The 19,007-nt window shown below is 40.3% G+C and overlaps 1 protein-coding gene across 3 annotated transcripts; it reads left to right on the forward strand.

Moving 5' to 3' along the window:
- Window positions 1-2,044: 2,044 nt before the first annotated feature.
- Window positions 2,045-15,318, forward strand: kcnj16a (potassium inwardly rectifying channel subfamily J member 16a). Of its 3 annotated transcripts, XM_067489250.1 has the most exons (3): window positions 7,515-7,623; window positions 9,107-9,300; window positions 12,902-15,318. In XM_067489250.1, the coding sequence occupies exon 3, from the start codon at window positions 12,912-12,914 to the stop codon at window positions 14,145-14,147; it is 1,236 nt and encodes a 411-aa protein (XP_067345351.1). In that variant the 5' UTR covers window positions 7,515-7,623; window positions 9,107-9,300; window positions 12,902-12,911; the 3' UTR covers window positions 14,148-15,318. The 3 variants fall into 3 exon arrangements, with proteins under 3 accessions (XP_067345349.1, XP_067345350.1, XP_067345351.1); XM_067489248.1 differs by lacking the exons at window positions 7,515-7,623; window positions 9,107-9,300 and adding an exon at window positions 2,045-2,166; XM_067489249.1 differs by lacking the exon at window positions 9,107-9,300 and having other exon boundaries at window positions 7,471-7,623.
- The last annotated feature ends 3,689 nt before the right edge of the window (window positions 15,319-19,007 follow it).

The following is a 19,007-nucleotide window of genomic DNA, read 5'->3' on the forward strand; positions in this document are numbered from 1 at the left end:
TGGGGTTCAGTGTCTTGCTGAAGGACACATCGAAATGTGACCGGAGGAGCTGGGGATCGAACAAGCAAGCGGGTTATTGGTGGATGACCGCTCTACCGCCTGCGCCACAGTCGCTCATAAGTCTTTCTGTTGCATAACAACAAACGAGCCTGAAAATGGTGCAGCATGTGCAGTGAGCATTAAAAAAAAAATCTCATCTCATCAGCAGTAATGTGAGCAGATCTGTGACACAGTGACATCACTAAAGGTCGGTTTTCTCAGAACAAGTTCGACTAATGTCTGACCACATTTGAAAACAGGTGTCTGTAGTTGTTATGAAACACCACACATAATATCTGTTAACGCATTTTCAGATAGTCTCTTCTGGAAGACAATCAGAGCATAGCAGTGGTTGAGATGAGAAGGGACACAGTGAAAAATATAACTATTGAAGAACCTGGAGATCAAAGATCATCGGCTTTCGGCTCGGGCTTCAGGGGTTGCCTCACTGCGCACTCTGATTTGGCTGCAACCCTCCCATTCAAAGCTCTACCACTGAACCACCAGGGCCCCAGAATGAAGAACCTAGAGCAAGAAGCTCAATCCACGGTTCCCCTTTGTTTGTTTGGGTTTTTTTTTTTAATCACTGCACAGATGACCAATTGGTACATCGACTCCATCCAGCATGAGACAGATGTGTGAACAAAGGGTTCTAAAGCTATTTGTCCAAATAACAAGCAGTTTAAACACAGCGGAAAACTAGCTTAAAAACTGGGAAAAAAGAGAACCGTCATGGTGTGTGGTGAGGCTAGTTAATCATTATGCCACTACTCCGGTGACAGGAGGGATTTTCTAAAAAACTTGGCACAAGCATAGGGTACATGAGGGTAATGGTGTTAAAGGACACTGAACATTATGTCTGTCCCTTTCTTTTTAACGTGATCTCTCAGGAACACCTGGAGGGAGGTTCTTTAAATTGGTCCACTTTGCCTTGATTTGAATTTGCTGTTAAAAGTGTAGAAGTCAAAGCCACAATACTTTTGAATTGGCTTAAAGGAATTTCTTCAAAATTTGGCACAAAAATGCAGTCGGACATAAGGATTAAATTATTTAGCAAACTGATTGAATTGCTTCTCTCTGTGCTTTCTACTCACTCTGACCCATCAAGGCAGACAGCTGCCCACCCTGAACCTGCTTCTGTCTTAGGCTTCTTCCTCCCCACTATTGCCTAATGCGTAAGGTCACCTTAAAATCTTGACCTTAGTATGTAAAGCTCCTTAACTGTTGTAATGGTTGCACCATTTAAATAAAGCTGAAAGAAAACTTTACTTTGATGGAAAAAAGTCAAAGTCACAATGAGCTCACATCTATCGTATTTTTGTCATAAGAATATCTCAGGAATACCTACAGGGAATTTCATTACATATGGCCCAAACATCCACTTGGGTGTATGAAGAAACTGATTAGAATATGAGTTATGAATGTAGTAAATGGTTCATGGAGCCGTACAACCATAGGTTTGTAATTCCAGTATAAAATCATAATTTGCAAAAATCCCTATTTAATTATAATGTTTTTAGTAAGATGGAGCAACAAATTCCTATGGTAGTAATTGTATATAACATACACTCAGCTGTAGCTCCTCAGTATCATCTTTAGTGATCGTGGTATAGTGCTGTGCATGTGTGTGTATTTACGCTCAACAATTTTGTGAGACAAAAATCTTTTGTTTTTAAAAAATAGTGGGCTGTGTCCCTTTGTTGTTTATTAAAAACAAAGAAATCACAACTGCAATGGGCAAAGAACATGCAATTGGATATATTCATCCTAATCATTAAGTTATAAACCCAAACACCTCCTGCAAGTTTCCACAGTTAAACTTCTACGACACACATGTGCACTCAGTTTTAATAAATAATAAGTCATAATGGACAGCTGGGCACTGTGGTCAGATGGGACTTTGTACCCACATGCCTTAGGTCAGTCATTCCTGAGTGGTTTTAAGATGTTTAATGTACAATCACAGGGCCCAGGCTCAGACAACAATCGCCACAATGAACTCGAAGTTCAGAGCTGTTGTAGGTAGGATTTCATTTTTGCAATTAGGGTAGTTAGAACTATTTGTTTAAATTAAAACAATTAACACTTTCACATTTCAGTGCTCTGAGAGATGAACACCTCACAAAGGTAAGTAATTGTCCTACTCACTCTTTTGTGCGATTACGTGAGGTGAAAACAAATTTGTGGTTTACGGTCTGTCATTTCTGAGCATCAGATGGAAATGTTGATTGTGAATGAGCTTCAAGTCTCATTAAGCTTTTTAAAAATGCTCTTTTCCTGACTCTTTCTTGCTGTGCTAAAGTCTATTTTTATCTGCACAAAGTTTAAAGTAAATGGGAGCCAAGACGGTCTTGATGGAGATTGTGGTTGAACTACGAGCTAAATAAGCAGGCTGCACTCAAATCATTGAATTTCAACCTCATGCTAACATCTGAACACTTGCTGTCAATCTGATTGGAAACTCTGGTGCTGATGTTCAAACAGAACAACCCAAAAGCCGCAAGACAACACTTGGTGATATTTTTAGTGCAGCTGAAACAAGATTGTTTGAACAAAAACACTTCCACAAAGACGACGAATCATTTTGTCTGGCAAGACAAACACTGGATGTTAAAATCACTGATTGTAGCCTGTGTCTTGAACTTAATAATAAATGAAAATTGTGCAAAGAAAGGGAACAGATATGGTGCAAAAACAACAACTAGTAAGAACAGAAATGCAACCAGATGTAGCAGTAGCTCCAAAAGCATCGTTCACAATAGCTTGGAGTGAGAGAACACAGACCTGCTTTTATTGAGGTACCTAAAAGGTTGTTTACACTGCTTGTATAATGGCCAGTAAACGGTTTTGTCAGTTTCAGGCAGGTTGATTTTACAGATCCAAATCTTACAAGTGCCACTATAAAAAAGCCTTTATAAACAATTTAATCTGCCGTTAAACCCAAATAGGTACGAATTTAATCTTTTGTGAGTTGCTCTGATCAGATTAATGTCCCAAAGCAAACATATGAAGCTTAGACTGCACATTGTATGATGGATTCCGACAAAAGTCCATTAGTACAAATGCTCTTCAAAGAGGGCATAACTACTGTTACACTGTGCAGCTGAATGCTGAGTGAGTGAATATACATCACTAAGATAAAAGTGTCAGTGAGCAATGAAGTTCTCTGGCTTAGATGTGCAACTAACGATTATTTATCACTCATTGCTTCATCTGCTGGTGATTTTGTAGATTACTGATTAGCGTTTTGGCCCATAATGTGTCAGAAAATGGAAAAAGGATGCCTATCACAGGTTCCAAGACCCCAGGCTCAAGTCTTTTATTATCCATTCAACAGTTCAAAGGATTTAGCAGGGAAAACTCGTTTTTGGCATTTTTGCTTTGATTAATCATTGGAATCACTTTCAATTATCAAAATGGTCATTCAGTTTCAATACTGCTTAACTGAAGAGTTACAAAGTGAAGAAGGAGCAACAAAACAGTGAAGAGAAAAACAAGTGAAGAAGAAAACCTGTGGAGAGACGAGCCAGCACAAAGTAGCCATTTCCCACTGTGATGCTGGGCTAGATTAGCGTCACGTCCCAGTCTCACAAGCCGTGACATAAGAATGCTTATGAAACTCCCACATCGCTTCTGAATGAAACTAGAGATACAGTGAAGTTACGGGAATCTCCCGACTCCCCAGCCAGCACAGTAAGCCTGAAGGTCCCTCCTGACTGATTTACTTCTTATTGTGTCTGTATAAGATTCTATGGAAGACACAAAAAAAAAAAAAAAAACCACCGCATTTTAATGTCAGCCGTTTCCCACCCTGTCAAGTAACCAGGGCATAATTAAAATCTTTCAGAATCCCAAGACACCCTTAGCACACAGAGAATAAAGAGGAAGTGCATTTGACGCTGTGCTTCAAGTATAGAGCGTATGAGACCACTCAAATCCTCAGTAACTTCTAACATTGTTCAGCCTGCATCCGTAATTATTTCAGTTTACGTTCCAGAGAAATTCCAAGTCATTCCAAAAATTCCAAAGGCATGTTAATATTACGCTTCTCATCATTTGCTTGTATAAACATCCTAGGGTCCACTGAAAGCTCAAATCTTTAAAGTTTTATGGTTTTAAAGGTCCTATCCAATTAATCCCCACTCACTTTCGATTACTCGATGGACTACATGCGTAATATGTTCCATTGTGTTTAATGTACTGGTGTTAAATCTGTATTTTAAAACCTTCAAATGAAAGCTGAAATTATTGACCTTTTTCTGATATGAAATATTTCATCTTAAACCCAAAGCGACTTTAGTTTTCAGCACAAGTACACGAATTATTCATTCCATTCCATCAGAGGTGAGTGTAAAAGCTGGCACCAGGGTTTATGATGCTGACCAAATAACCACCAACATGTCCACTTTCTCCATCTTTCTTACTGCAGCTTGTATAAGTCTTTGCTCTCCACTCTGCAATAAAGCGATAAAACAACTACTTTAAAATGCTTCTCTACAGGTTGAGAATATTCCCCAACCTCCTCCAGAAATATTTCTCACGTCCCACCTTTCTGCTTCGCACAGAGACAGTGTGAGGGGCTGTATCCTGTGCTGAAGTGTCAGTTGTGCAATGGACATGAAATGTAGGTCGATAAAGAACGAAACCAGAGGCAGGACATACAGCACAGTGTTCCCTGCTCTGATTGAACTCATTATCAGGCAGCTAAAGTGTGTGAACCAAAGCTCAGCAGCTGTTAAACAGCCGACAAGCTTCCTACTGCAAAGCCCTTTGCTTACTCTGCCTTTTAGGAAAGGAGACATGGTATGTTTTCATACCAACCACAGAAAGCCAGTAATGTCGATATATACAGACTACATGCATGCAGTACACACACGCTGCACAGATGAGAAACACATACGTATATACACAAAACAAAACTGCTCTCACACACAGGAAACAAATGTGAGATTGGAATTATCAACAGGACTTGCTGAGTGGACACCCAAGAGCCCAACATGGTAGAAGACCTCAGCTCATCCAAAACCTTAAACAGAAACATCTAAAGTGAAAGAACATCTCACTGATAACAGGTGTAGAGTTAGTACAAATAAAAACCCAGCTGTAAGAATAAGAAAGTGACAATTTATAAAAAGCAGGTATATAATAGGAACAGTCTTTTGACTTTTTGGCTTTAAAAGCACCTGGTTATCAAATTTGTATTAATAGAGTAATTAATGTTTTTCCAATTTGTCTTGTTGCGCCAAGCTGTTGAAACCGCAAAAATAAATCAAGCCGTATTCAACATAATGTGAAACATTCTGTTGTTTCTTAAATGCTTGTGTGTTTCTCAAGATCGAGGTAAATGTAGGATGCATAGTCTTTTTAATGAAGCCGAGTGAAAGCAATGAATCTGAGGCCCTTAGATTTCCACTGGCGCCATCTGACAACCCCCATGAACATTTTCTGGGGGCGTCACTGCTCACTGACTGTTGTCCACTTGCTTTAGAAAGACGTTTTAGCTTCTAGCCTAATGCAGCCTGAGCCACTTTTTTCATTTATGTCACGGTACAGCAATGTACTAGAGATGTGTTGTAGGTCTACTTTCACTCACAGCCGGTTGTGGAGTTTGCCTTAGTCATCTTAGGGACAAAACATTCAGCTAATAGCGTCTCATGTCTAGCCAGTGCTGTCCGCTGCACTTAGTGGTTAAAATGATGGGATGGTAGATCGTGTTTTGATCAAGTAGCTTTTACAAGTGAAGGTGTTAGATTACGATACAAATAAGTGCGAAAGTTTGCATCCCCTTTTTTGGAAAGCTCAAAGAGGGAATACAAACTTTTGCACTTATGTAACCTTTTTCTACATTATACTTGACATTTCTGTTACGTCTGATGACGAAAGAACAGTTGCAGCAGCTGAATGTCCATCGTTATTATCATGTTAAGTTTAGGGTTATGTTCGTATCACCTTAGAGGCCATTTCAATATAATTAGATGAAATTGAGGGAAGTTTAGGACCAGAACCTGTGGTGCAGGAGGCTCAGTGAAATAAAAACCGTTACCTCAGTTCACCTTTTCTGTGATGCAACATGCCCGTCCAATCAAAGCCTGCCCGAGCCGAGATTCTGGCTGATCTCTGGTTATTTAAATATGTCTTCCTTTTTTCTGGAAGTTTTGGAAGAATTTGGGCTTAGTAAGCGCCCAGTGTCTGCATTTCACACCCTGAAATCTTTCTGGCATCTTTAATTTTGTGCCTTGGCTTTGTTCTTGAACGTTTGATCAGAGCTGTGTACAACATTGTGCTCATGTATTTTTGTGGATCATTTTTATTGGGAACAATTTGTTTCTTTTTCCTGGAAATGAGGTCATTTGTTATGGGTCCACATTTTGCTGAGACCCCGTTAACCCACCAACTGCGTGCACACAGTTGCCTGCACACAAACATACACACACCAAAATTTTCTCACTTAAAAAAAATGCAGTAAGGTTCATAAGCATAAAAACTGGCACTCTCGCACAGACATACATGTACTTTTAGACACCTAGAGGAATTTACTATGAGGACCCCCCCCCCACTGTGACTCAACCATTGAGTCATTTCATATGGTTTGCCCTTAGTCTGCAGATGTTACAAAGCTCTCAAATAGCTTGCACTAGTTTGTATTCCTGCAGCAAAGGCCAATGAGCCTTAAGTGCCGTCACAGCAAAAAACTGGAAAGAAAATTTTCATAAGTTAATGGTCCACAAATTCTCAATCATGCCTGGTGATAAAACTGTTTGAACGGCTGTTTAACCACAATAAGAATGTGTCTAATCTGCAGCGTTAACCAGTAGGCAGAGAAATATTTTGGTAAGACTTTATAAGGAGGTTTAAGAAAACAAGAGGCATTTGTATTTGTACTATAAATAGGTACAAGCTGGGAAGACATATTCTTATAGAGCAGCAAATATTTAAATATATTTTCCTGTTTTGTTACACAAGTAAACCAAATGACTTTGATAGATTAAGTTACATATCAAAAATGTAAATGGCCACTTATATAGTGCTTTTATCCAAAGAGCTTTACAATGTTGCTTCTCATTCACCTATTCACACACACACACACACACACACACACACACACACACACACACACACACACACACACACACACAGACACACAGACAGACAGACAGAGGGTGGTGGGTGCCATGCAAGGTGCTCACTGGACCCACCAGGAGCAACTGTAAGGTTCAGTGTCTTGCCCAAGGACACTTCGACACATAGCCAGGAGGGACCGGGAATTAAACCTCTGACCCTGTGGTCAGTGGACGACTGAGCTGCAGCAGCCCCAAAAACATTTTGAATGGACAAATCCGGTAATAACCACCTAAATGTTCTGTTTACATATTAGCAAACATTGTCAATCCTGTCCAGGGCATTTACCTGCCCAAACATACACCTGTCTGTGTGCCACCATGTGATGCAGTAGGGAGGTGATAATCTTAAGGATTTGCAGTGGGTTGGCTCATTTTCACAGGTGACTGCTTTGCTACTGTACAACCCTCAGGTAGAGACATTCCTGCAACTGCTTCAGCATTTGTTTTCCCTGTTACGAAAAAGGTAGGAACTGATCTAAGTCATCGATTGCTTTTGTATTGTTTTTGCAGACTTTACAGATAATGTCGATAGGAATATATCAATATATAGGAGATGTTATGTGCATGCTATAAGCAGCATAACATTGTGGCAGTATTTATATTTTTACTTTACCTTTGAAAAAAGTGCTGTGATAGTAACTTGATAGTAAACAAACTTTAAAAGTACTGCATCAGCGTATGAGTAATAAACATCTCTGGATGATGGACTGTTAATTAAAAATGGATCGTGGTTGTTCAAAGTGTGAACTGGGAAAAAAAAAAAATCAAAAGCAACAAAAGTGAGCAAAGCTCGTGCACAGCTGAACAGTAGGTAATCTGAGCTGGGGCCAACGGTGCTTTAGAGTCATTTTTAGCAGTTGCGTTTGACAATACACTTCATAATACAAAGTTCATGGCTTTAAACGATGTGCTGTCCACTTATTTCTGAAAACATTTTAAAACTGGAAGACATTTTGTAGGATTTAATTTTAAAAAAGAAGTGTTTAAGCAGAACAAGAGGTGAATGTGTGAGGCTACATCACTACTGACACAACCAGACAGACTCGGTTTCATAAATAGGCACCTATTTATCTTTGAAACACTATCTAAAAGTCATGGTTGTCCTCAAGAAAATTAACAGTAGTCGTCAAAAAGGTGAACTCAAAAAGTTCAGGACCAACAAATGACTACCTGAAATCCGCTTGCACGAATGTAAAGTGGAAATTAATCTTCAAACAGAAAGAGAGTAAAGGACACACCGGAGGACTCAGGAACAGATACTTGTATGCTTATCTACTACAACAGGTTAAATACAGTGTCGTGTTTCACGCACTTCCTCTGTAAAATACACTGTTTCTGATGAAGCAAAACCAAACCAAACATGTTTGGCTTCACTTAGCCCTTTGAAGCTTGGATAAACCAGTAACCTTCAGGAGCAGACTGCTAGAACAGAACACATCTCCTGTTCTGTAAAGACACTTTAAAAAAAATGCATGTGTAAATACATCTGGACAAATTTGGTTTTTTGTCTATTCTTTTTTACAATTTTGCTACGTGACTTGTTAAGATAAAAATATTTTGCATTGCTGAGGCTTTGAAGGTCATTAGAGGTGGCAGAAAGCCCCAGGGCGGAGCTACGACTAGCCACCCGTTTACACGGTTCTGTTCCAGTGAACCACAGATGGGTGACACAATGTCATTTGCAGTAAGTGAGCATGTAATAGAGTTGTTAAGTGCCCAGAGCAGCAGAGGAAACAAGCCTATTGCCTAAGTTGTTTCCAGAAATCAGTCTTTCCCCATTTTCCGCAGTGGATGATGAACCTTGAGTCTAACAAAAGCTACGGATACATGTTGTACCACACCAACACAAAGCATCCGTGTTCAGTTTGTAGGGAGTGAAGAGAAAGGTCAGTGTGAGCTTCTCCTGTCAGACTTTAATCCGTGTGATGTCTTGTTTTGTACACAAGGTTCCTTGTTTGAGGCTCCACAACGAGCTGAGTGGATGTGGAGAAAACAGCCCAACCTAGTGGGTCAACACAGCACAGCCTGTACCAGAGGAACTGTGGGTAAAAACCCACCACACAGGGAGAATGAATGCAAGGGACCTGATTAGAACTCAATGTTACTGAACTGAAAGTCTGCTATTCCAGGTGCTATTGAGGTCAGGATCACTTTACGAACATTTGCACTAATACAAAAAGCAGATTTAATAGTCAGGGTTTGAATAGAGTAGAGGTTAAAAGGTGACCATGTAAGAGAAGGCGAGAATATTCTACTACGACTTTGTACCTCTGTAAATAAACAGGAAGCATTTATATTCATGGGGCCACATTAATCCAGACTCTAGTGCAGAAGGATAAAATTAGTATTATTAATTATGAAATATGATACACTTTATACAGTAGATCATTAAAGTTTGCATTTTATTTTAAGTAACTACTAAAATAAGGTCTAATTAGAACCTTCGTCTTTCCCTCTGGGCTGTTCCCCTTCAGGGGTCTCCACAGCGAATCATGTGCCTCCATCTAAGCCTGTCCTCTGCATCATCTTGTCTCACACCAACTACCTTCATGTCCTCTGGGCAACAGTAGCGTTGCCAGCAATGGAATGTTTTACCTTCAGCTACGCCGCAGATGTTTTTACCCTCTCAAACGTTTTTAACGTTAAGTTTTATAAAATGTCACTAAATGGCAAATATGCCAAAAGCTCCAACTTTAACCCATAAAAAAACTAAATAAATGACTTGTTTTGTTTAACTGACAGACAAATTTCCAAAGATATTAATTTTACTGTGACAGACATCATTAACACTCACCGCCTCACTGTTAAGCACCTGCAACTTCTCCATGTGTTGAGTGACCGGTTTCTTCATTCAAAAACACATGGGTGAGAAATGTTGAAATGTTGGTGCTGGAAATAAGATCTTGCAGAGACTTTAGACATCAGCAGCTGAATTTTGCTTACTTCACTAACCAAACTTGTGGTCATTCAAAGCACTTTGAGCAACTTTTTTGTAACCAAGCATCTTGAAATGAAGAAATGTGACATCCGGTTATGCAGTATAACTAGCTTAATCATTGTTTAACAGCGATGGAGGTCTACAAGTACAGTAAAGCTAATCCAGGTTACAGACTGACATTCCCTGTGAGTAGACGCAGGTTCTTGTTTTTAGTCATTATGGGGATTGTTGGGAAGGAGAAGGGGATAGTTTCTTTTTTCTTTTTTTTAAATTACCAAACTTAACTTTTTTATTCACCATCTCACTTTGTTGACATGCAAATATTTGCTTATGTGTATCAATGTGAAAGTACCACGGAGGTTGAAGGAAAGTACATTAGGTTTGCAGGTATGTGGTCCTAAACCAAAGTACACGAAAACAAGTGTCTCACACTGCTTCAGAGCAATTCCTCCAGTACTGATCAAGATTTCAATCCCAAAATCCACAACAGTGAACCATGTGGTGATGCACCATCAGGCTATAGGACAAGTTAGGAACAGACGATAAGTTCATGTACAAATTTCATGTTATTTCTTGCAGTAGTTGTCGATACTTGAACCACAATTGCTGGACAGTAACACTGCAGTTCCTAGAGTAGCATTGCTAACTTGGCTAAAATCAAAATATACAACTGACTAAGCAAATATTTGTGCATATTCTGTCCACTGACAAATGGTTGCAGCTCTAGAGTATAAAATGCTCTAGAGTGATGAAGAGTAGCAAAAACCTTTGGACATTTGTCCTGTGAAATTGCCTGATAACTGAACGTTCTGATATCTGCATGGAATCCACAGGTTTGATTTCTCGATGAAAACCTTTGAATGCTGCAGTAACTCAATGTCTTTTGGTTTTCCAGTGGGATGGTGCATTTTTCTCCCTACGTCGATTTCAGGATATTGAGGAAGGGATTATGGGAAGCTAATAGGACATTACTTGTATGACCTCATGGAGTGAGCTCCCTACTCTGGCACTGGGGGCATTCACTGTAGCCAGGACAAAGTGGAGTCTGTGACTGAAGCCCAGTTCACTCAGTCAGATAGCAGTGATTCAAACCCCATTTGTTTTGGGCGTAGGGGATGCTCTCAGTGGTTTGGCTGTGATTGATCCTTCCTCTGCCCGTGATCGCACAATGACACTATTCCAGTTTCCACATTCATTTTTCCCTTGCTAACTTAGATCAGTTCAGTCCAGTGGCGCTTCCTTTATTGGCTTCCTGACAATTCTTCTACCTCCACCCTGAAAAAAAAGGGTCTCGGGTCATTTCTTTGGATAGAAGCATTGTTTTCCATGAAACATGCAGCGTGTTTAGAGATAATTTAGGGTTGCTGGAGTAAAAACACCCGACAGTGGCACAACAAAAAAACGTAGCTTTCAAATGCAGTGCCTGGACTGAACGTGGGCTTTCAGAATTGTAGCTCTATTACCCAACTAATGCTTGTGCACCACAGTGATGGATTTTGAATGGTAGAAGTGTAAAGCAAGCCCAAAAGGATGGTAGTGGGTTCGTGAACTGCTTGCAATCTCTGCAGGATCTTAGGAGTTGGTTTATTTTCAAAGAAAGGAAACACACGAGAAGCAGGAAAAACAGTAGCAGCCCAACTGAGGACAATTTCAATGAGTTCTGTATCTCCAGGCAACTGCCCCAATATAATTAAATGTATTGACACAGTAGAGACAGGAAAAAGAGAATCATATGTGGTAAATATCCCCAGATTGCTATCTTAAAAATAGACCTCAAGAGCAATCAAAGCACAGACAAAAAAAAAACTAAACGGGAGACAAAATATGAAAGCAAACATGTGAATGAAATTATGACTGTAACCCATAACGGAAAAAAACAACATTGAATCTTTTCCCCTCTGTCCCTTTTTGTCAACAAAGTCCTGCTCGTTATGTTTTTATATTCGATGCTACAGCATGAATAGGTTAGAGCTTTCCAGTGATCAGCCAATCTTTTAATCGTTTCCTCCAACACTAGCTGCTGGAAAAATGGTGGAAAATCGACGTGACTTGTTTAGGTGACTTTCTGTTCTAGTATCAGAGCAGCAGGGACAGATCGTTTGCATATTTAGAATGATCCAGTGTTCACTGATTGGGATTTTATCACTTTGTACACATAACGACTTACATCAATTTTACTCCTTGTATTCGTCCTAAATATACTTTTACAACAATGAAATGACATGAACTCACTTATGAGTCGAGCCCGGATGGATGTGTGCAGTTTGTCTGTATGGTTTTAAGTAGGTGTAAACATCTAATTAAAACCACGACAAAAATGAGATTTGTGGGTCAGATTTGAGTCGCTACATTCTCATGTCGGTCAGATCAGGCTGCTTTCAGCTGCTGGTTGGTTTCACTGGCAGTGTTGTCTGTCTGCTCTTTGTGTTATGAGCCGCATTGCTCCAGTGGCCGTCTCTAAAGCAATGTTTTGGGTCCGTTGACCTTTAGGTACAAATGGTAAACTACAAAGCCCTCGGGCCAAACTCAATGATTAAAAGCTAGAGTGTTTTTTTTTTTTTTTTTTTTAATCCACTGGTTCAAGAGGTAAGAACAGTTATATGCACATCACACAGGGGCAGATGTTAAGAAGTACGTTCCGAGAGTCGGTGGCTGGTTAGAAAATCTGGGGCTTTGGCCCTGCTATGAAAATTAATTTCATAATACATCGGAACAGCTATTTACTGCACAAAAGAAACTTCTTTGCACGTGATAATGTACTGATTAACAAACAGGTAAATGTGCTTGTGTGTCTTTCCTACAGACTCTGGAAGATGCAGAAACAATATGTATCTGTGAGCCCCACCGAAAACATCTGTTTACAGACTGAAAATGGACCTCGACCAAAGAAATATCGCTATATACGTAAAGAAGGTAATGGCAATGTTGTGTTTCGCCATGTGCCTGAACAGTGGATGCTGTTTGTAACCGACATCTTCACCAGCTTGGTGGAGATCAGATGGAGAGTGGTGTTCCTGCTCTTTGCTTTGTCTTACATTTTATCATGGCTTTTCTTTGGCATCCTCTTCTGGGTCATCGCTCTTGCTCACGGTGACATTAAAGACGACACAAATGACCCGTGCATGTTCGAGGTGCGCAGTTTTACCGCTGCTTTCCTCTTCTCGCTCGAAACACAAACCACCATTGGCTACGGATTCAGAGGGATGTCTGAGAACTGCACAGTTGCCATCATCCTGGTCACTATACAGGATGTTATGAGCTGCTTCATCGATACCTTTGTCATTGGAATCGCTGTTGCCAAAATGGCCTCAGCCAAAAAGAGGGCACAGACAGTTGGCTTCAGCAAACGGGCCATCATCAACCTTCGCGACGGCTACTTGTGCCTTTCTTGGAGAGTCGGGGACTTCCGCAGGCATCACTTAGTGGAGGGGACGGCTCATGCCCAGATAGTTCGCTCCACAGTGCACACCACAGGAAAAGTTGATGTGACTTTTGAAGATCTGGTCATCCAGCAGAAGGAAATCATTCTGGTCACACCTACCATCATCTTTCACAGAATCGAACCAGGTAGCCCATTGTACAAAATGAGTTTGGTGGATCTGAGAAAAGCAGACTTTGAGCTGGTGGTGTCTTTCACCTACACAGACGATTCCACAGGTATGTTGCATCAGACCCGAAGCTCATATACTCCAGATGAGATTCTCTGGGGTCACATGTTCCAGCAGATGATCAGGGTCAGTAGGAGACACTACAAAGTAGATTACACCTTGTTTAATCATACCACTAAGGTGCTGGTGCCTGAGGCCAGTGCTGAGGAATACGAACACAAAAAGCAGATTGAGCATGCTCCTCAGTATTCCCCACAACATTCACCCAGATTGTCCTCCCAGCAGCAAAGTCTTCAAGAAAAACTCCTCAAGCTCCCAATGGTAACAGTGGAACTTGTGAATGACAGCCACCTTGAACCACATGCTTCAGCATCTCATGAGGACAGTCAACATCAAGAGACACTGCCTTTGCCAAATGACCTTGGAAGTACAGAAATGTAAAAGTGGAGCCATGTTTTAACAGGTCATTCAGAAACACAATAAGCTACTTAAGCGTATTCACTGTAAGAACAGTGAAACTTCCTGTCTTTGTATACGTGTTTTAATAGGATTTGCTCAAAGTCACAATAATAAGCGGCAATAACCAATGCCGATATTAGCATTTCACTAATACCAGCATTTCACCAATACCAGCTAAGTAGCCTGCAATGACAATGTTACCATCCTGATCGTGTTTAGCAGGTGTAACTAATCATGTTCCTATTTTACTGTTGCACGTTAGTAACAGCAGGCTAACACGCTAACATCTGCTAATTAGTATCAAACAAATAATGCAGCTGAATCTCAGGCAAATGCTATTAGTTTTACAATCACCTGGGATAAATGAGATAAATGAAGCAGCTAATGACCACGATTATTAGATACATATTGTTAAGTGTCACTTTAGAATATACATTTAAAAATCATAACATAGGAAAAATTAAAAACCTCCTGTATAATGTACAGAGGTTCTTTCTGTGGTAGTTATTTGTACATACGATAAAAACTATTATATATTATGTACATATTATAAAACTATTGTAATACTTGACCCGAGTAATTCTTTGATGAAAAGATGCTTATTTAAGAGTAAAAACAGTTAAAACTTTGTGTAATCTTGAGGTGTATGATGATGATGATGAACTTTCGATTTCAACCTTCAAGCCAGCTTGGACGGAAGGTTCTCAAGCTGCAGCGAAAACAGATGAAGTTTCACATAAATGAAACCATGTTGCGTGGGCAAAGTATCTGTTGAGGAAGGCTGTGTAATACAATCAATTACAGCTACTAAATGGACATTGGAGATATCAACAGCTTCTCTTTGAACTGTCAGATAAATTATGTGAAAAGAAAATACAAAACGAGCAAACCTTGCATGTATTTTACTGATTTCAAAACCCGCTGTGTTTTATCCTTTACTGCAGGTTACATTGACTTTGTGTCACAATCCATTCAGGTGTTTTAATGTATGTAATGTTTTTTCTGTGCTGATGAGCCTGTTGTAAATGCCTATATTTGAGAAATCTGTTGACAGAATGTATCTATTTTGTTGTAACAAGCTATAAACTCTAAAATATTTAACAAATCTTGCTCATGAGACAATAACTGCCAGTTCCAATAAAGTGATGTTCAAATGTCTGCTTTGCATCTCCACTTCCCCTAATATTGGCCTATGGTTTGTGTCCGAGAACAAAAGCTCTGAGCAGGAAGGTCACTTTGATGTCAAGTAAGCAGACGCCACTTTAAAATGTGCTGCTTGCTTTGATTTGCATCTGTGTAATCCTATTAACAAACATGTATTCTTTTTAACGTCTACCCAAAATAGATCAATCATTAGCTTATAGGAGGCTGCTCACGCACAGACCTGTCATTTACGCAGTTCACTTTCATTCTGACCCCATTACAGACTACAGCTGCTCAGTCTTTGCACACATCTCTCAATGCTGTTTTCAGGAGCGGTGGACATTTCCACAGTACTTTAGTGAGTTAAATTCTCAGAACAACAGTGATATCAGCTCTGCCTGCGATCTCTCCTACATCATCGCGTTAACCACAGTTAGCTCTTTGGCTGAGCATTAATGAAGGCAACCAACTGAAGCTGACTGTACAATGACAGTTTCGCCAAATTCAGCACAAATCCTGAAGCTGAGCTTGTTCTGGTACTTTCGGTCTGACACAGTCCCCACGTCCACCCCTCCATCTTCCAGGAACAGGCCAGAGGGGGAGACGGGGCAGAGGTTAAGTAATGACCGATTTGTTTTAAACTTCACCCAGTGTTTAATATCAGGACTATTGTTTATTTTATGTAGAGTATGTTGTTTACTTTAAGGAGCTATTTAGTCAACATTGTTGTATCTACCAACATTTGAATACATCAGGTCCAGTGTCTTCTCCCCCTGGTGTGTCAGTCCACACAGTATGTGACATTCCACGTACTGTGTGAAGGTGGGGAGGGTCTTGGAGAGGGTTGCATGATTCCAGTCACCTGAGATCGAGTGTATGACATCACATGCGCTGTCTGAGGAGGCAGAGTGAGGACTATAGACGGCGATTAATATGATGTGTGAGAACTCTCTGGGCAGATGGAAGGACGGAGTTCAGTGTCTGGGAGTCTCTTTCAAAGTAACATGAGCAGTATGACACCACCTGTTGATGTACACGACCAGGCCCCCTGCTTTCCTCTTTCCTCTCTGCCCTGATCCGCCCGCACTGAGCTGAAGCAGTCGGTGCTGCAGCCAAGTCTCTGTGAAACACATTAATCTACACTCACGAGAGACATTTTCATTCCTGACCAGCGCAGTCAACTCGTCATTTGTCATTATGTATACAAAGTGTCAGAAAATTGCATCAGATGATCAGATCGAGAGTTAGACCTGAGCGGACCACCACTAGGGGCCAACCTGACCTGGGCCCTAACGTACGTTTTTAGCAGTAGGGGAAACTGGAGCATCCGGAGTAAACCTACACAAATACGGGGAGAACACGCAAACTCCACACAGAAAGGACCTGTCCGGTCCGGGGATCAGGAACGCTAATTATTATCATTTCAATTGACCATATTTGCTATTAAGATGTATTTGATGTGATCAAAAAGAGACGAGTGGAATAAAAACATATCTGCCTCTGCCAGCCTTTATTGGTTGACCCTTACTATGTATTCCTAAATCTTAAAACCCAAAACAGAGTGAGACCCCTTTGCTCTTCAGAAACTTCCAGTTTAAATATTCACATCATTTCAAATTGTAGTAGACACAGACACAGTAGCCTACAGTATATGAAGCGAGTAGCTGTTGGACAATGCACCAAAGTCAGTATGCTGTTAGTACACAAATACAACAAAAGAGCATACAATCAATATTTGTACTTTTTACATTGAGGATCTTTGCCCCATTTATGTTCTGACAGACAGCTCTTCCAGGTAATGTTCAAGGTAGCAGTGTGTGCCTGAATACATCTTTAATTAGAAATCACAAGGATAATTTGTTTTGCTGCTGTGATCACAGGTACACTGACTTCTTGTTCCATTGACGTAGTACTTTGCAGCTCCTCATTCTTGATACAGTCTAACCTGTCAAGTACCGTGTAGAGGCAGGTTTCCTTGTGTGTCCAGAGGTTGTTGTATGGTAACAAACACACATATAAGTAATAGGTTCCAGTGTTTCACAGCTCAGCAGGACAACAATCACAGCTACAGAACTCATAACACAGGACTCTGACCCATCTACTCCCTAATGTGGCTCCAAACCAGATAACGTAACATGGTCGGACAGAGCACCTGAAATATTCTTAAATCTAGATTCTTACAAGCACACACACACACACTACAAATTTGTCATTAAGACAAAAATAGCTTCTGTAAGATTCTAATACACTTGCCCACAAGCAGAACTCTTGCATAGTGTGTCCTTAGTTTTTTTTACGCTAAGGGAAGGGAGCATACATAGCAAACTAAGAAATCCCAAGAAGCTTCCATTTCACTTAACTACCTGCCCAACTGGCTATTGCTCTTTTTCAGCATCTAGTTACAGACTTTCCAGAAAGGCCAAAAGGTCTTACCAAAAAGTAGATGGAACATTTCTGACACACTGGAAAGGCGAGCCACCAAAACAACACAATAACCCAAATAATGTCACAAACTTTCAGCACCTCTCTGCAAAAACATTGGTGAAAGCATGTATTCGCTTTGTCATTAGGGGTTATTGAGTGTAGACTGATGGACAAAAATTAAATACTTTCTGAAGCCACTGGATATTTCATCTCCGATGCCTTCATGCTGGCACTGATGAGCTTTTGGCCAGAGCTGCTCTTAAACACAGCCTGACTTCACGTTTTGGAAGCTTCTATGCGACTGAAGCAAAGCTTGTTTTTGAACAGTCTCTTCCAGCAGACATTCCCAATACACTCATGTTTGGGTTTACCAGGTCTGTCTGACCTCTGCTGCTTTCTGATCCAACTCAGTAATTATGTAATAATGAGCAACTCACAGTTCAGCTCTGAAATTGCCTGCCATGCAACCGTCGGTTCAAGTTGAGGTGGTTAAAAATACTGAAACATCTGTGTTTCCAAGAATAGTGTCAAGATGAAACAATGCTACAGTTCCAGTGGCATTTTTTTATCTCTTTAAAAAGAAGGCTGTTTTACATTTGCTGGTTATCAAAATCATACAAATGCTAAACACATTTCAATAATATTTAGTGGAAAGTTGGGCCATGGACGAAAGGACAAGTGACTAATCTACTAAATACAGATGTTGATTCAGAATTCCTTTGTTGTGTACACTGGAAATAAATAGAATTTTGTTTTTGTTTTTCATTCTTACAATAAAAAGATAATTTCAGAATTTTAAAGAGATTTCATTATTTCAAATTTCATGAATTTCCCACCACCTTCAGCCACTCATGGAAGCTAGGGCTTCATCTAACGTTTAGGTTTATTACTGATAATTCTAAAAATCTCTGGCCCCTGGACTCACCAGGCCGAAGCAGGTTTTGTGTGTCAGTCTCAGTAATAAACAGTTTATTATGCAGAGATATGGTTTTGCTGTGGTTGAAGAGTTACACTCTTTACCACTGGCAGATATCAGTTCTCAAACTGGTTAAGGAAACATACAGGGGACAACAGTAGAAGTGGAGCTGGGTGGGCGGGGGGGCATCTAATAAGATGCCTAGTAGCATTTAGTAGTCTTGTTAACATTAAGACATTAAACAGTATTTAGCCACAAGAATAAAATCACCTGCCTTATACTGTGTGGCTTCCCCTTGTGCTGCCTGAACAGTTCTTGACTCATGGACTCCACAAGACCTCTGAATGTGTCCTCTGGCA

Source organism: Channa argus, chromosome 20 (assembly GCF_033026475.1).
Source record: "Channa argus isolate prfri chromosome 20, Channa argus male v1.0, whole genome shotgun sequence".
Taxonomy (NCBI): domain Eukaryota; kingdom Metazoa; phylum Chordata; class Actinopteri; order Anabantiformes; family Channidae; genus Channa; species Channa argus.